General features: G+C 34.5%; 1 protein-coding gene across 3 annotated transcripts in view; it reads right to left on the bottom strand.

Annotated features, from left to right (window-relative positions):
* Positions 1-20,165, bottom strand: part of ATRNL1 (attractin like 1) — a 776,870-nt gene that overhangs the window by 667,971 nt on the left and 88,734 nt on the right. For all 3 annotated transcript variants that reach the window (XR_002338976.1, XM_021074415.1, XM_021074416.1), the window contains exon 9: positions 4,560-4,743. Coding sequence is in view for 2 of the 3 variants with exons in the window: in XM_021074415.1 (XP_020930074.1) it covers positions 4,560-4,743 (184 nt within the window). In the remaining variant the exon portion in view is untranslated. The remainder of the gene's footprint in view (positions 1-4,559; positions 4,744-20,165) is intronic.

Genomic DNA, 20,165 nt, shown 5'->3' with positions numbered 1-20,165 from the left:
ATTCATTATTGCATAGCATTGTTGTGTAAATATGCAATCAATTTATTTATTTGAACTGATAAAAAATATTTCATTTGTTTCTAATTATATACTATTACAAATAATGCTGTCATGAATATTCTTCTACATGACTGCAGTGCATACGCATATACATGTGCTGAATATATAACTAGAATAACTTTGGTGGCTGTATGGCTCATCTCTATCATGTTTGCTCTCTATTTCACTAATTTGTGTCCTATCTCGTATTCTCTTTCTTTTTCCTATCTTTATTTAATTTATCCTTTCTTTGGGATTAAGCTGCCATTCTTTTTCTAACTTCTTGAGGTTATGTTAGACCTATGATTTTCAAGCTTTTAAAAATCTCTTCTAATAAATACATTCAGAGTTATAAATGTCCTTCTTGGCAGGATCATATTCATCATGATATTCAATACAAAATATTTTCAAATTTCCAGTATAATTTCTTTGACCAATTTAAGAGTTTATTAATTACAAACATCTTAAGAGTTTTTCTAGTTACTTTTATGTTCCTTTCACTGTGGTCAATTATTTTGTATGATTTCATTATTTTTAAATTTGTTGAGACTTGCATTAAAACCTAGTATATGGTAAATTTTAGAAAATGTCCCATATGTACTTGAAAACAACATATATTCTGCAGTCATAACAAAATATGCTCTCAAGTATCAAAGAACACAAAATTATTAATCATGTGATTCAAATATTTTACATATTTACTGGTTTTTTTTTTTTTTTGGTCTTCTTGTACTATCAGTTACAAAATTAACTGTGTTAAAAATATCACACTAGGATTGGTCCCCCGGCATTCTGTCAATTTTTGCTCTACTTAAAACAGTGTTTGTAAGGTACATTTAAATTCAGAACTGTTTATTCTTCCAAGTAAATATCTGACAAACTTTTATTTGCCTGATATTAGAAAAGCTATAACAGCATTGTTTTGTTTAGTGATTGCATTATATATATACACACATTATACATATACACATATATAATATAATATATATATACGTGTATATATGTGTATCTTCCATCCTTTTGTTTCAACTCTTTTAAGTATTTTATACTTTTTATGTATTTTGTAAGCAGCATATGGCTGGGTTTTATTTTTATACTCAGTCCAAAAACCTTTAGCTTTTCAGTGGAATATTTTGTTTCTTACATTTACTGTAACTGGTTTATTTCCTCAAATTTAGTGTAATTACTGATTTATCTGGAGTTAAAATACCATCTCACTATTTCCTTTATGTGTTGCAACCTTAATTTGTTCCCTTTTCATTACTTTCCTGCCTTCCTCCAAATGTATTAAGTATTTTCACCTTTATTCACCTGTTGGATATTCAGTGTTTCATTTTTTGCCGTTAACTGATGACTGCAATATAAATCCTCAACTATCAATGTCTAAAATAAATTCACTTTTTATCAACTCCCATATGATACAAAGACCTTAGAATTGCTGAACTCCATTTATATTTCTTTCTGATTTATGTGCTGCTATAATCATGCATTTAAATTTTGTATAATTTAAGCCTCTATTATCATCACAGTATATTATATAATAAATAACCATTTAGATTTACCGTTTTTGCTTCTCTATTTCTTCCAGTATCTAGGATCGTTTTTCTTCTAATTCCATAGCATTTCTTTTATTTACTTAGCATTTTCTTTCTTTCCTTTTTTATTTTTATTTATTTATTTATTTATTGCCTTTTAAGGCCGCACCAGCAGCATATGGAGGTTTCCAGGCTAGGGGTCCAATCACAGCTGTAGCCACTGGCCTACGCCACAGCCACAGCAATGTGAGATCCGAGCCATGTCTGCGACCTATACCACAGCTCACGGCAACGCACTGAGCAACCCACTGAGCAACCACAGGGATCAAACCTGCGTCCTCAAGGATGCTAATCAGTTTCATTAACCAATGAGCCATAACAGGAACTCCCCTATTTAGCATTTTCTTTATTGCAAGTCTGCCGTTGTCAAATTCAATTCTTGTTTTTCAGAAAAGTCAATGTTTTCCTTTCATTTTTTAAGAGTTTTTCACTGGGTGAAGAATTTTAAACTGATGACTATTTTCTTTCAGCCATTTGAAAATACCACATCTTCTAGATTCCTTTTTTTTTTTTTTTCCAGTTAAAAACTCAGTTTTCAGTCTCAGTGTTGCTCCTTGAAAGAGAAAATGTCTTTTTTCCTCTCTAGTTGCTTTTCTCATCCTATTTGGGTTTTCATCAGTTTTACAATGATATTTCTAAGTGTAAGTTTCTAGGTACTTATCCTCCTTGGTACTCATAGAATTTCTTCAATTTGTGGCTTGATGTCTTTTGTCACTTTGGAAAATTCTTAGTCATTTAAGACTTCAAATACTGCCCTACATTATTTTCTCACTCTTCTTCTGGACTCTAATTCCATGCATGTTAGAACACTTCCACATGTCCCTTATATTTCTTTTCCACTTTTGTTTTCCATTCTTTGTCTTTATTTCAATATAGGTATTTCCTTCTGTCATATCTTCCATTCCATTAATTTCCCCCTCAGCTGTGTCTAACCTGCTATTAAATATAGAATTCTTAATTCATTTAATGTATTTTCCATCAATAATTTCCATTTGATTTTTTAATAATAATTTCCAGTTATCTGTTAATATTTTATACCTTATATTTTAATTTCTTGATGATAAAATCCTAATCATTTTAAAGCTGCTGTTTGAAATACCATTATCCAACAGGTATATATCTAATGGCTGATTTTCTTCCTATTTTTTCTTTTTCTAAGCCTTATTATTTGCTTTGTACCAGATATTACATATGAAATAGCTTGAGGATCTGTATGATATTATCTTCCTCAAGAGAGGATTTACTTTTGCTCTGCCACTAGTTAGGCTACAAACAGACCACTGTAATCCACTGAAGACTGTGATGATTCAAAAATAGGCTAATCCTCACTCAGAAGTTTAGAACTTCAGTGACCAGACTAAATTATTAAGTGTGTATAGGGACCTCTCTTGCTTGGAACACTTGGAAATGCAACTGTAGTCTTCCATATTGATTAACAAAAGCTTTACTCAGTTTCTCAGTTTTCACGATTTATTGTCTCAAGGACAAAAGCTGCACAAAATGGTAATATCATCTCCCTAATCATTCAATCTCTCCTAGATCTTGACCAAAAAATTCTCATTTTCTTTATAGTTCTCTGTAGCCTTAAAAAGATGTAATTCTATTTTTTTCTCAGTGGAAATAACAGTCTAAAATAATCCACTTCACCATTGAAAAAGAATTTGGAGAAATTATTTTCACACATTTACTAATATCTCAACAAAGGAGCATATCTACTAAACTATAATACTACATTTTATTAGACTAAAAAAATAATAAAAACTAGCAAAATTACCCAATGGAAAGTCTTCATTTTAAAAAATTCCATCTTTTATTTTTCAAATAAAGTAAAAATAAGAATATATGTTTGAAAGTGAAGGGGGTAGAACAAATCACAATTTGGTGGGAAGCTGTATTTCACTTAAACATGTAAAATAATTTTATATAAGTTTCAAAGAATGTTTAGTGTCTTAAAAGAGAAAAAAGGGTCACCTCCCACGTCTAACAAAGGAAAATGAGTGCAATAAAATTCTATTTTAAAACCTGTATACCTAGAAAAAATCAATAAATGAAAAATTAATATTTAAAATAAGATCAAGTTATGGTTATGAGTAAGCAATTCACTAAATAGAAAACACAAGTGGCAAAATGAACACATAAAAATATGCTTATCCACTATGGTAATCAGGATATATACATTAAAATGTAAGATACCATTCACATCCATTGCACTGGCAAAAGAAAAACATGCTCACAATTACCAAGTGCTGGTGGGACTATGGAGCCAGAGGGACACTCATAACCTGCTGCTGAAGAATTACATTATCATGGTGACTTGAAAGGCAATTAGGCAACATGAGGTAAAACTGAAGACGTGAATATTCTCAGAGCAATTTTACTTTACTTATGCACCCTAGAAACTCTTGCATAAGTGCATGAGAAGATCAATACAAGATGTATGATATGGCATTACTTATAACAACTATAAAGGAAAATTTACCTAAATGTTACCGCTTTGTATTTCATAGGAAATTAGATGATAAAACTGAAGAAATGCTTTTAAAATTTAAAAATCACAATAAAATGTGAGTGCAAAGAAGAACAAATCCCAGGACAGATAATGTCAAAGCTTAACGTTATAGTAGTAATTTAAAAATGCTCATCTGAATGGAACATGATATCAGCACTTATGAGTAATGTACACAGAATAAGTATATCTATAGGACTGAAAATCATTTTAATGTCTATCATTTACAGCAAGGATGGCTACACAGAAAATGTATCATTTTGTGCCTTTGCTACATAAAAGAATGTCATTCATTGAAATAAAGATGGGAAAAAAGCCAAGAATATCTCCCTGAAAATATTTAATAAACACTACTATTATAAAAATATAGAACATAAGAGTGCCAAATTTCCCATTATACTGCTGCCCACTCTACTCACCAAGTCTTAGTGTTAACTTCGTACTTATAAAGGTCATCTACCAATCCATATTTGTTGCCTGGTAATGCTTTATAGCCTCCATGAACATAAATGGACTTGGTTATTTCATCATACACACTGGTATGGCCATATCCACCTTGAACAATAGCTCCTTTAGTTTCTGGAACAAGCCAAGTGTTGGATGCTGTAAGAGAAAGAAAATAAATCATCAGCTTCAAGTAGTATTTAAAAATAAAAATAATATACCACCAAACTACCAACAAGTTAATTCTAACACCACATCATATGAGTAAAGTATGCCTAATAATCATTTAATTAAAAATTATTAGGAGTTCCCGTCGTGGCGCAGTGGTTAACGAATCCGACTAGGAAACATGAGGTTGCGGGTTCGGTCCCTGCCCTTGCTCAGTGGGTTAACGATCCGGCATTGCCGTGAGCTGTGGTGTAGGTTGCAGACGCGGCTCGGATCCCGTGTTGCTGTGGCTCTGGCGTAGGCCGGAGGCTACAGCTCCGATTGGACCCCTAGCCTGAGAACCTCCATATGCCGAGGGAGCGGCCCAAGAAATAGCAAAAAGACAAAAAAAAAAAAATTATTAAATATGTGCTAATTATTACATTGGGTGGTAGAATTGAAGTTGAGTAAGACTGGTCTTTCTGTAGATTAAATTAAACTATGAAATACTGGAAACATCTAATTTTTGATGTGGAAAAGAAAAAGGAAAATTTTATTTTCACATACATTTCTGTTCTTGTAAATAACCTTAGACAAAAAATTTAACAAATAATTTATGAGAGCCTATTATTTGGCAGGCTACTCAGGCCCAGCATTTCTCAACCCATAACCTGGCAATGAACAAGCAGGCTTGTTCCTCCCCAAAATTGGACAGGATTCACATGGATAATCCTAAATGATCTTAGGGGCAACCACCAAAGATCCACCAAACACCTTTACAATAAGCAGACAGAGGAAGGGTTTCACTTCCACAACAGGTCTGGGACTGAAAAGGGAGATCCCACCACAAGACCTAAATGCTAAGTCTTCTTTTGTTGGTTGGGAGCCAATAGGATACCCATCCTCTAGTCCTGGAGTTCCTAACCAGTCACCTTTCATGTTTCTCCTTTGGTTGTCTTTAATACTATTTACAGGGTTTGTTGTTGTACTTAGTGGGATGGGGAGGGAGAAATTAGTCTACATCAACTTTTAAACTTTTTGTGCATTGATTTTTTTTAACTCTAAGTTTCCTTAGTTGTAAAAGGATAGCATGAGTAGACCTTCCAAAGGGCTATTAGCACATGAAATAATGAGGCACTCCCTGAGACAGTGTATGCTCTATTAGATAATGATGCTATGGCTAAGATTGCTAGATTGCTTAATGCATCATTTTTTTTTTAAAATGGGAACTCTCAACTCAATTATTTCTTATAAGTGTACATAAATTTATAATTTTCTCAAATTAAAATGTTAATAAAAATATATATGCACCTTACTAGCAATGGGAAGTTCAACATGAAATAAAATATCTCACTCAACCACTCTTCAAATATTTTAAAAAATTAAAAGTGTAACAGCTACGGCACAGGTCCAACAGCAAAGTGAGTTACTCTTAAATACCACAGCAGTATTTCTCCAGGTTTAATGCTAGCAGTTTAAACAAGGAATGGTGATATGACAGTTTCAGATAAAAAATTAAGAAAATTGTTTTGCTCAGATAAAGGTGATTAACTAAAAGTGTAAAATTAAATATGATTCACATTCTCACTTTACTCTTATTATTACATTTGGAAATGAGCACATGCTAGAAGGATTCAGTTTGTCTCAGTAAACATTTAAAGTAACAAAATATTTGCCACCTCAGAAAAAGTATTTTCTTATAATTTGCGTATTATATGCATATGCATGAATTTTGTTTTTAATTTTGTAATGTGCCATATCATATTCCCAATTTATAAAAAGTGGGTCACTGATTCATTAAAGAGAAAAAATAGTAATTAAAATAGATATATGAATACAAGAAATAACTCAGGATAATTCTCCAAAAGTCAAAAGCAAAAATAACTCATATATACCAAAAGTTCTTTACTAGGCTATGATGACTCATATATACCAAGAGTTCTTTATTAGGCTGTGATAGAGAGCATTAAAAGCCAGAAAAGAAAAAAAAATGAAAAAAGATACTGGATAACAAGCAGCACATGACTGTGATTCTAAAGAAAAGAGAAACAAGGTGAGCCCTATGAGTGTCAAAATTGTATGCCGGGAGACAATTCCCAGCCACTGAGCAAGAAGGGAGATTGCCGACAGATTCTGATGATCTCACTATGCTGAGAAAACAAAGATCAGAGTTTGAAAAAACCAAATCCCTACAAGCTAGAATTTGTAGGAAATGATACCAGATATGAGTTATCTGCACAGAGAAAGCTCAAGAGACCTGCAGAAATGTTCCCTCACGTCTTTAGCTGCATATTGATCTGCATGTCATAATAGGAAACTTCTCACCAAAAAACTAGTAGGCTGAACAGCTCTTGGATCTCACAGGGGCTGGGAACAGTTTGTGCTCCAAGCAGTCACAGAAGAAAGACCTCAAACTATTGGAGGCATTAGGCAGATTCCTGAAAAGGAATGTGGTACTGGACTAAATTAGCCATAAACTGAAAGTTGCTCTGGATCCACTCTAACAAACCTTAAAAGCAATCCCCCAAAATGCTGACACTGATAACTTAAGTCCATGTTAGTACAAAGCTCAACATTCTTTAAAGGGATACAACAAAATCCAGCAAACAACAAGGTAAAAATATACAATGTTCAAAATGCATTTAAAAATTAACGAGCATGGAGGGAAAAGAAAATATGACCTATAACAATATGAAAAATCAATCAATAGGAAAGGATATAGAAATAACAAAAAAGATAGAATTTAAAGAGAAGACTGTTTTAAAAAGCTATTGTAAACATTTTCAAATATGTTCAATAATGTTACAGAAAACATGGATATGATAAGGGAGAAATGGAAGCTAAAATAGACTCAAACAGAACTCCTGGAATAGAAAAATACATTGAATACAATTAACATAAGATTAGATACTACAGAAGAAAAAACATGAATAGAAAAATACATTGGATACAATTAACATAAGATTAGATACTACAGAAGAAAAAACATGAATTTCATACATGGAAATAGAAACTATCCAAAATGAAGCACACAAATGAAAAACCTGAAAAACAATGAACAGAATAGAAGGGACCTATGTCAGGGACCTGTATCAAGTTGTCTAATCTAGTATGTTAAGAGGTCTGGCATGTGGTAGTGGTAAGGCAGACAGAAACAATGTTTGAAAAAAATAGTTTCTCAAATTGAATGAAATCTATAAATTCACAAAACCAAGATCAATGAAATAGAAGAAAATAATGCAGAAATAGAGAAGGCCACACGAAGGATATCATGAAGTGATAAAGATGAACAAGCAGAAGAATAAAAATAGGAATGACAGTTGACTTCTCCACAGGAAGCATGCACATCAGAAGACAATGAACACTTGTCATACTTTTAAACTGCCTAGAAGCGAAAAGACCCGTCAACACAGAATTCTATACCAAAAAATAACTATCAAAGTAGAATTATATATCCCACAAAATATTTCCGAATGTGAAAGTGATAAAACCTTTTAAAGACCAAGGGGAAAAAAAAGCAGAGAGAACATATTACTGGAGACTGGCTCTATGAAAAAAAAAAAAAAAAATGACCAAAAAAGTTCTTCAAGCTGAGTGAAAATGTTACTTGAAACCAGATAGAATCTGGATTTACATATAGATGAAAAAGGATTATAGAAAATGGTTTGATATGTGGGCAAATACTAAAGGTGTCATTTCTCATTTTTCCTTCCCAGTAAATGATAATTAACAGTCCAAAACAATTAATTATAACAATTTATTACAGTGTTCATAACATATGAGATATGACATTATCACAAAGGAAAAAGATGGAAATGCAGGTATACAATTCTGAGTTTCTAACCCTATACATGAACACTAGTTAAAGGTAAAATCTGAGCAATCTCTACAAAAATAAAACAAAAAAGTTATACTTAATAAATTAATGGTCCTACAGATTTAAGCAGCTCGGCAAACCACAAACAAGATAAATTCAAAGGAACCCACAACTCATGAAACTGCTGAAACTTAAAAATGCAGAAAACATTTCAGAAACAGCTAAAGGAAAACAACAGTTACCCATAAGGGAACAACAATTCAACTGACTGTAATTTTGTCCTAAGAAACCATGCAGGACAGAGGAAGTGGCCCAACACTTTTTAAAGTGCTGAAAAATAACTATAACTATAAAAATAACTGTAAGTCAGAATCCTATAACTGGCAAAAATAGTCTTCAAGGACGAATGTGAAATGAGATTCTCAGGTGTGAAAAAAAATTATGCTGGTTCATAGCCAGCAGAACTACTCCAAAGGAAATACTAAAAGAAGCTCTTCAGACAGGGGAATGACCATAGAAGAAACTTGGAATAAAAGAGGACAATTTATCATGAGGAACTAACAATTCTAACTGTATACACTCCTAATAATAAAACATCCAAATGAGTGAAGCAAAAACCAATAGAACTGAAAAACAAAAATAGATATATCCACAATCATAACTGGAGGTTTCTACACTAATTTTTCAGTAACATTAAAAAAAAACAAAAAACAAAAAACAAAACAATAAACAGAGTATCAGTATGAATATAGAAGACCTGAATAACTCCATTAGCCATAATACAATTGGCATTTATAAAACACCCCAACCAACTACAGAAGAATACACATCATTTCAAATTTACATAACATTCACCAAGGTAGACAATATTCTGAATCAGAAAATGAGATTCAAGAAAAAATTTAATTATAAAAGATAGAGTCTGCCAATAATAGAATTAAACAAGAAATAATGGCAAGAAAAATATATTTAAAATCTTCATCTATATGAATCAAACAAAATACTACAAAGGGAACCAAAGGGAAAAACCACCAAAAAAAACCAGAAAACATTTTGAAGGAAATGGAATAAAAAAATACAACATTTCAAAATGTGTGAGGGAGTTCCCGTCGTGGCGCAGTGGTTAACGAATCCGACTAGGAACCATGAGGTTGCGGGTTCGGTCCCTGCCCTTGCTCAGTGGGTTAACGATCCGGTGTTGCCGTGAGCTGTGGTGTAGGTTGCAGACGCGGCTTGGATCCAGCGTTGCTGTGGCTCTGGTGTAGGCCGGTGGCTACAGCTCCGATTCGACCCCTAGCCTGGGAACCTCCATATGCCGCAGGAGCGGCCCAAAGAAATAGCAAAAAGACCAAAAAAAAAAAAAAAAAAAAAAAAAAAAAAAAAAAAAATGTGTGGGGTATAGCTAAAGCAATATTTAAAGCAGTCATTCTCAGTGGTGGCTCCCTGAAGCAGCAACTGACATTACCCGAAACCTTTTAAAAATGCAAATCTCCAATCCTGACATAATTAATAAGAAAATCAGGTATTAGAGCACAACAATCTATTTTAACAATCTTTCACGTGATTCTTATGCATCAAGTTTGAGAACTACTGGCTTAGAAGGAAATTTCTAATAAATACTTAGATTTTTAGAAAGAAAAAAAATCTCAATATCAATTCAATGATCTATTCTTCCACCTTAAGAAATCCAGTAAAACAAGAGCAAACATAACTCAAAGAAGAAAATAAATATAACACATAAAGCATTAATTAATATGATAGAAAACAGGAAACAAAAGCTGGTTATTTGAAAAGATTGATAAATTGATTAACCTGTTAATCTCTAGTGGACCGTTCAAAAAAAAAAAAAAAAGGACACAAATAACTTAGATCTAAGAGGATATATCACTACAGATTTTACAAACATTAAAAAGAATAATAAAGGGAGTTCCCACTACGGCACAAAGAGTTAAGAATCTGACACACATGAGGATACAGGTTCAATCTCTGACCTCACTCTGGGTTAAGAATCCAGTGTTGCCGCAAGTTGCAGCATAAGTCACATATATGGCTTGGATCTGGTGTGGCTGTGGCGTAGGTCAGCAGTTGCAGCTCTAATCTAACCCCTAGCCTAGGACATTCCACATGCCACAGATGCAGCTGTTAAAAAAAAAAAAAAAAAGAGTAAGCGAAAATAATGAACAGCTTTATACAATAAATTTAACATCTTAAATGATACAGACAAATTCCTTAAAAATACCTACCAAATACCATTCAAAAAGAAATTAATAATTTGAGATTGCTAACAGTTATTAAAGAAAATAAATACTAAAACAGATTAATTAAATAAATAAGTTTTTAAAAATTTTCTACGAAGAAAACTTCTGGGCCAGAAAATAGTTTAAGATAATATACCAACTCTACACCAACTTTTACAGAAATAGGATAAAACACTCCCCAAATCATTTTACCATTATCTAGACTGCAAAACCAAAGACATTACAAAAAAAGAAAATCACAGTCCAATATTTCTTATGAGCATAAACATAAAAATCCTTAACAGCATTTTTGCAATTCAATTCTAGTAATATACAAAAAGGATAATACAGTGATCGCTTTGGCAGCACATATACTAAAACTGGAAAGATACAGAGAAAATTAGCATGGCCCCTGTGCAAGGATGACATGCAAATCTGTGAAGCGTGCCATATTTTTAGAAAAAATCACAGACGTAGGACAGACTCGTGTTTGCCAGGGGGAGAGGGAGAGGGAGTGGGATGGATTGGAAATTTGGGGTTAGTAGGTGAAAACGGTTGCATTTGGAATGGATAAGCAATGGGATCCTACTGTATGGCACAGAGAACTATAAATCTAATCACTTGTGACGGAACATGATGGAGGATAATGTGAGAAAAAGAATGTATATATGTATGTATGACTGGGTCACATTGCTGTAGAGCAGAAATTGATAGAACACTGTAAATCATTCTAATAAAATTTTTTTAAATTAAAATTGTTTTTAAATAAAAGAAATGGATATCAAAAAAAAAAAAAAAAAAGGATAATACATTATGGCCAAATGGGGTTTATCCAAGAATGCAATAGTGGCTTAACATCTTCTGAAAATCAGCGTCATTCATCATACTAAGAAATCAAAAAAATAAATATATAAAAGAACAAATGTTCTTCTCAATAAAGAAAAATTACTTCATTATAACTTATCATTATTCATGAAAAAGACTCAACAAACTAGGAATAAAAGTGAATTTACACCACCTGATAAAGGCATCTAAAAAAAATATACTGCTAATGTAATAATTAAAAGACTGGAGCTTTCCCTCCAACAATAAGGGAAAAAAAGGCATAAATTTCTGCTCTCACTACTTCCACTCAGTATTGTATCAGAGATCCTAGAGTATAATAATACAAAGAAAATAATAAAAAGTATATAGGGAGTTTCCATTGTAGCACAGTGGAAACGAATCCAACTAGGAACCACGAGGCTGCGGGTTCAATCCTTGGCCTCGCTTAGTGGGTTAAGGATCCGGCATTGCCGTGAGTTGTGTTGTACGCTGCAGATGCAGCTCAGATTTGGCGTTGCTGAAGCTGTGGCGTAGGCCAGCAGCTGTAGCTCTTATTAGACCCCTAGCCTGGGAATCTCCATATGCTGCGGGTGCGGCCCTAAAAAAAGAGACAAAAAAAAAAAGTATATAGATTGAAAAAGAAGAACATTTACCAGTTAAGCATAACACATGATCATCTATATAGAAAATAGGAAGGAACCTACCAAAAAGCTACAGGGATTAATAAGTGTGTTCAGCAAACATTGCAGGGTACCAGTTCAATATTAAAAGTCAACAATTTTTCTATATACTAGCAATCAACAATTGTAAACTGAAATTTTTAAATGCCATTTATAAGCGCACATGATCATCACTACACTATGGAAATACCAACAGAATGCCAATTTATAATAATATATAAAATATTAAATACTTTCAGAGTTCTCTGGTGGCTCAATGGATTAAGGATCTGGCGTTGCCACCTCTGTAGCTTGGGTTGCTGCTATAGCTTGGTTGCTACTGTGACACGGGTTCAATCCCTGGCCTGGGAACTTTCGCATCCTGGGGGCATAGCCAAAAAAAGGAGAAATAATTAAACTTAGTTTGCTAAGTGCAACATCAGTACGCTGAAAATGACACTGCTGAAAACAATTAAAGGAGACCTAAATAATTGCTGAGATATACCATGTCCATGAGTTAGAAGACTTAATATTGTTAATATTGTTAAACCATAAGATACCACTATAATTCCAGAACAGCAAATTTAAAAAGACTAACAATAGCAAGTTTGGTGAGGATGTGAAGTAACTGGAACTTTCATACATTGCTGGTGGGTTGTAAATGATAGTACCAACTTGGGAACAGTATGGAAGTTTCTTATAAAGTTAAACATATAATTGCAAATACCCAGGAATCCTATTCTTCAGTTCTTATACAAGAGAACAGAAAACATATGCTCATACAAAGATTTGTATGCAAATATTTATAACTAACTAGGGAATGCATAAATAAGTTACAACTTCTCCATACAAATACCACTGAAGAATAAAAAGAACTACTGATACAAGCAAAAATGTAGATGAATCTCAAAATTACTATGCTAATATAAGACTACATACCAGATGACTCCATTTACATGGAATTTTTTTTACACTCCAAGTATGTGTTTGTTTTATGTCAAGTATATCTCAATACAGTAGTTAAAGTCGTTTTAAAAAGTTGACAGATACTGCAAAAGTAAAATAATTCAGAAAAATGACATTTTTATTAATCGACACATCTCTAAAGTACTTTTTAAAAATTTTTTTGCTGAATACTCTTGTAAGATTTTTATTTTTTCTATTACAGTTGATTTACAATGTTCTGTCAACTTCTGTTCTATAGCAAAGTGACCCAGTCACTTTGGAATATATGAAATTCAAAGTGAATCAAAATTATAATGACAGAAAACAGATCAGTGGTTACCTGAGGCTAGAAATCAGAAAAGACTGACTGCACAGGGCATGAGTAAACTTTCTGGAAAAATGGAAATGTTCTATATCTTGATTGAGGTGTTACAAAACCATATTCATTTGGGGTTTTTTTTTTTGAAAAGTTAAACACTTCTTTAACAGAGAATCAAACCATATTCATTTGTTAAAGATCAGCAAGCTGGATGCTAAAAATTGGTGTCTTTATACACACACATGTGTTGATGACAAGTAAACCTGCTTCTATCAGTCTCCCTCTACTTAGCAGATGGAGGCTCCATTCTTCTAGCTGCTCAACCAAACATCCTGGACTATCCTTGACTCTTTTCCCTCACATTCCACATGTTCTCTCAGTGAGTCTTGCTGTCTCCACTTTTAAAACAAATCTAGGAACCAACTACCCTCACCACTTTCCCTGCCAACACTCTATTCTAAGACAATATCATTATTCAAGCTTACTACTGATCACTGGAAGTGCACAATACAGGAGAAAAGATCTTTAGTTAATTGTTCAGTGATTTGGGAAACAGATTGGCAAAGATTCCGCAGGATCTCTAAATAAAGCAACTGTTTGTATTGCTCCCCCTAATGGAGCTAAGGGGAAATGTAAGCCAAGTAAGACCCAGTCTGCATGCATGCTTCCCTTTATCCACATCCATAAAATTAGATCAAAGCCAATTTCTTTTCCTGTTCTCTCAAGACGTTTTCAGACTCACTTGGCAGCCTGCTCTGCTCTCCTCATAAAGCCTCGTTTTGTGAATAATAAGGTTTTCATACTCTCTTAGCACCAAACCAAATATTGATGGGCTCTCCCTCTGTGCAATGACCACAATACATCAGAATACAATAACCTCTATGGCAAAAGCAGCAAAAAGATAACTAAAGATAAAGATCACTGTATATGAATTTTTAAAGGTCAGTGTGCCCAGGAGACTATTAAAGCTTCAAAATATAAAAAACAAAAATTAAAAAAATTATAAGGAGAAATTAGCAACATGAATGTCATCATGGAAATTTTAATGTACCCTTCCCAGCAACTAATCAGTAAACATCTAAAAGATTGAAACAACACAAGTAATTCACCAAATTTAATAAACAAACATGGTATGCCATTTTGGAAAAGGTCTTTCACTTTCTTAAAAGTTAAAGATACGTCTTCCTTCTGACCTAGCATTCTTGGGTATTTAGACAAGAATAAAAACTGTCTACAAGTTTTTGTACATTGTTGTACAAGAATATTCACTGCAGTTTTATTCCTAACAGTCCAAATTGCAAATGGCCCAGGTGTTCATCAATAGAACAATAAACAGGAGTTCCTGCTGTGGTGCAACAGTATCTGCAGTGTCTTGGGAGCACTGGGACCCAGGTTCAATCCCCCACCCAGCACAGTGGGTATTAAGGATCCTACATTGCCGCAGCTGGTTTTGGTCACTACTGTGGCTCAAATCTGATCCCTGGCCAGGAAACTCCACATGCCACGGGGTAGCTGAAAAAGAAAAAAAAAATAGAGTGAACAAAGAAACTATAATGTATTCATAAGTTGGAAAAGCACTCAACAATAAAAAGGAACAAATTACTAATAAATATAACATATATAAAACTCAAAAGCATCATGGTGAGTGAAAGAAGCCTTATTTTAAAAAGGACGTAAGAGGGAGTTCCTGTTGTGGTGCAGTGGTTAACGAATCCGACTAGGAACCATGAGGTTGCGGGTTCGGTCCCTGGCCTTGCTCAGTGGGTTAGCGATTCGGTGTTGCCGTGAGCTGTGATGTAGGTTGCAGACGCAGCTTGGATCCCGAGTTGCTGTGGCTCTGGTGTAGGCCAGTGGCTGCGGCTCCGATTCAACCCCTAGCCTGGGATCCTCCATATGCCACGGGAGCGGCCCAAAGAAATAGCAAAAAGACAAAATAAATAAATAAAAATAATAAATAAATAAATAAATAAAATAAAAAGGACCTAAGAGAGGATTAAGATGGCGGAATAGGACTGGAGCTCAACTTCTCTCCTAAAAACAACAAAATTTACAACTAAAGCCTGAGCAATCTCCACCCAAATGGTCTGGAAACCTTAAAAAAGATACCCTACTCCAGAAGAAAAAGAGGAGGCCACATCAAGAGGTAGGAGGGGCGATTTCGTGATATAAACAACCCCATACCTCCTAGATGGGAAGCTCCACAGACTGGAAACTAACTGGTTCACAGAGACTCACCTACAGGAGTGAGAGTTCTGAGCCACACATCAAATTCTCACATGTGGGGATCCAGCACTGGGAGAAAGCGCCCCGGAGCATCTGGCATTGAAGGCCAGTGGGGCTTGTGCCCAGGAGCTCCACAGGACTGGGGGAAACGGAGACCCCATTCTTAAAACGTGCACACGGACTTTCACGTGCACTGGGTCCCAGGGCAGAGCGAGGTCTCCATAGGAATCTGGGTCAAACCTGACTGCAGTTCTTGGAGGACATCCTGGGGAAACAGGGGTGAATGTGGCTTGTCGTGAGGGAAGGCAAGGCTCTCGGGGACTTTCAGCAGCTGCCTTTCTCTGGAGCGGGCCATTTTGGGAAAATCTGGCCCCACCCCAGTCAGTCAGTACTGAGAAGCCCCAGAGCAAAAAACAATCTAGGAGGGATCACAGCCCCCTCCTCAGTAAACAGGCTGGCTAAAGAGCCCTCAGGCACACAGCTGCCTCTAATCCCATCCAGAGACTAAGCCCCACCCACCAGAGGGATCAGAATGGGCTCCACCTACCAGGGGGCAGGCATCAGCCCCTCCCATCAGGAAGACTACAGCAAGCCCCCATACCGACTTCAGCCACAGGGGGCAGACACCAGAAGTAAGAGAGGCTAAACTCCGTTACATGTAAAAAGGTCACCACACCAAAAACCTATAAAAAGGACGTATAGGAGTTCCAGTGGTGGCTCAGTAGCTAACGAATCTGACTAGGAACCATGAGGTTTAGGGTTCGATCCCTGGCTTTGCTCAGGGGGTTCAAGAAGCGGAGTTGCCCGTGAGCTGTGGTGCAGGTTGCAGATGTGGCTCGGATCCTGCATTGCTGTGGCTCTGGCGTAGGCTGGCAGCTACAGCTCCGATTAAACCCCTAGCCTGGGAACCTCCATGTGCCATGGAGCGCCCCTAGAAAAGGCAAAAAGACCAAAAAAAAAAAAAAAGAAAGAAAAAAGTAAAAGGATGTATAATGTGATTCCATTTATACAAAATTCCAGAACAGGCAAAACTATTTGATGATAAAAAAAAAATTAGGAAGAAGGACAGGTATTGAGTGGGAAGGATGGGGAGAAAATTTTCTGAAGTAATGGTAAATGTCCTATCTTGACACCAGTTTGGTTTACAGATTGTTTTATCAAAACTCACTGAATGGTACACAAGGTTTCACTGTATACAGTTTTTACATTAAAAACATGAGTACAGAACTCTAGTTAACAGTCATGCTATTATGCTTGGAGGTAAAGTGTACTGATGTTTGCAACAGTCTTTAAATGCACACACAAAAAAAATAGGTGGACAGAAAGATGGATACAGACACTGGTAAGTGAAAAAGCGAAACATTAATATAGAATGTAAGAATTATGTCTATGAGAATTCATTAAACAATTCTTTCAACTTTTAGGTAGTATTGAAATATTTCATAATAATTTTGATGGTAAAAGCCTGTAAGATATGTTCTGTGACCGTAACACAATAATCTAGATATCAATAATAAAAAATAAATAACTAGAAAACACCATGTTTGAAAATTTTAAGCAGCACTTCTAAATACATGAGCAAGAGAAGGAATTACTATGGAATTTTAAACACAATTAAAATACTACATACCGGACTTCCCATCGTGGCTCAGTGGTTAACGAATCCGACTAGGAACCATGAGGTTGGGGGTTCGATCCCTGGCCTTGCTCAGTGGGTTAAGGATCCGGCGCTTGCCATAAGCTGTGGTATAGGTCACAGACGCAGCTCGGATCCCGCGTTGCTGTGGCTCTGGTGTAGGCAGCAGCTACAGCTCCGATTAGATCCCTAGCCTGGGAACCTCCATATGCCGCGTGTGCGGCCCTAGAAAAAAACAAAACAAAACAAAAAACAAAATACTACATACCAAATCATGTAGGATGCAAGTATAGCCATTTTTACATTGTTTATGTTATAGCTTTAAATGAATATATTTTTTAAAAATTCAATGAAGAAAACCTAAAAGATAATGCATTAAATGTCAGTATAAAAAGAAAAAAAGCATTACAAATCAAAATATATGAAAAGGTCATAATAAAATAAGAATAAAATAAATGAATATATTAAAAAATCAATAACTTAAAAAGTTGATACTTTGAAAAGTATTAAGATTTATGATCTTGTGAAGAATCTGATCAAGACAAAAAGAAGGCCCAGGCAGCCAATATTAAGGAATGCAAAAGGGAACTTGGCTATAAAATATTTTAAACATCACTAAAAGTGTATTACAAAGTACTTTGGTCAATACATTAGAAAATTTAGATTAAATGGACAAATTCTGAAAACAAAACCAAATTACCAAATCCGGAGAGAAAAAATTTGAGTAGTCTTACCAGATAAACTGATAAAAGTATTTTAAAACCTTGCCACAAAGAAAACTCCAGATCCACATGACTGCACCAACCTACACCATTTTTAGAAAAAGTACTAACAATTGAAAGTCTTCCAGATAATGGAAAAAATAATTACACTGGCTACCAAAACAGAAACTATTTTCCAAAAATTACCTGTAGAAGAGATTATGGCTTTAATCCAAAACCCCAGAGGTTTGCACTGTGATTCTCAAAAAAAATAATAATAATTTTTATTATCTGTAACCATCCAATTAGTGTTCCGATTTCTAATTATCTAATAAACTTCTTTATTTTTAAAGTGTGTTGGAATCAATCTAATGAGATCCACACTGCAGCTGTCTGATATGTTTACTGAATCTTTTAATTTAAACATTTTTCAGCCATATTCTTTTTATTGCCAATAGTTCACTGGTCAGCATTTTTGTCGATTCCTAGAATGAAGGCATAGAAGTTGTACTTATTAAATGACTACTGACCCAGTAAGAGGAGGAGCTAATTAAACCTCTAGATACCAGAATTATGAATCAAAAGCAACGGTGAGCTGAAGTTATTTTAACAATATATGTCAAGACCTTCATGCAAATTACATGAAATCGACAGGTATAGGATAAAGTATAGCTTGCTTATCAGTAGTTAAAAAACAAAAACCAGTGACCTAAAGTAAGAAGTTTTGTTGTCTATAGGCTAATCCTAATCAACATGATAATATTATATAAAACATAGATTTAGATTGCAACATTAACAAAATATATCCAGAACAAGGTCTCACATTAGGTAACACATCGTGCTCTATTAAGCTCTGAAAAGCTTGAACAGATCATTACAAAATACAGTTTGTCCAGAGAGTATGATAATGATGGGTCAACTAAGATAATGTGTATCATATATAATCCTGATTTTTGCCATTTACTAGCGAGGTGATCACTGGCCAATTGTGTGAGGCATCTGTGCCTAAGCTCCCTTAACTGTAAAATGGGGTAACAAGAGCACTAACTTGCATGTTGGTCTTGAGGACTAGATGAGTTAATATTTGTAAAGTACTGATACCACCACCTACCACACAATAAGGCCCGTTATTATTATTATTAGAAAATATTCTTTATATCATTAACATCTGTGTTAGTGTAAGGCATAATCAAAAACATATGAATGGACAGCTTGTTATGCGACTGAAGGAACTAGAGGTGCTTATCTAAAGAATGGAAGATAAGTTAAAATGAGGTATCTCAAAATATTTGTAGGGCCAGTATGTGGAAGAGTGACTAAATTATACATGTTCAATTCTCTATAGTCGTGAAAATCCAAGTACAAATTATAAGAAGTGCATATTTTTTCCAAATATAAATAAAAATGTTTAGATTTTTAAACTAATATGATGACTGCCTTTTAAAGGACTGATAATCTCCATTAATGAAAGGATGTTAGGCAGAGACAAAAAGACCAGAATCTTCTGAATCCTGAATGCATGTCCACTAAAACTGTTTGATATAACAATGTATATTTTCAAACATTATGTATAGGTATTTATATGGCTTATAAACAATCTGAAAGCACATGGTTTAATAATTACACTCATCAAAACTAAAGTCTTTTTATTGTGATATTATTGGAAACTTTTAGTAGATATAAAACCATATACCGTTTAACAGTGGCCGCTGTCACACAAACCTAATTCATTAAGATATTTTTACTTACTACATGGAAACTGTTTCACTTTACCTCATCAGTTCTGAAAAGTTCTTCACAAATGAGACTACACAAATGCCAAACCTAATTTAGGCACAATTAAAGTTTGTGTTTTATGATTCCTATGACTGAACTCTTTTTAAAGCGGTATTTCATGTATTAAAAGTTCCTCATTCCCACCACCTAATATGATGCTTTGTAGATCTGGTTTCCAGATAACCAGCTTGCTGAAAGCAACGTCCGACTGACACTTGAAATTCACCACAGAATTCTGAAAAACACATGATGTTAAGAGAAGAAAGAGAAGAGAACTTCGTATAGTATCGCTACAT

Source organism: Sus scrofa, chromosome 14 (assembly GCF_000003025.6).
Source record: "Sus scrofa isolate TJ Tabasco breed Duroc chromosome 14, Sscrofa11.1, whole genome shotgun sequence".
Classification (NCBI taxonomy): domain Eukaryota; kingdom Metazoa; phylum Chordata; class Mammalia; order Artiodactyla; family Suidae; genus Sus; species Sus scrofa.
The sequence above is the reverse complement of the archived record's forward strand: the minus strand, read 5'-3'. Positions and strand labels throughout refer to the sequence as shown.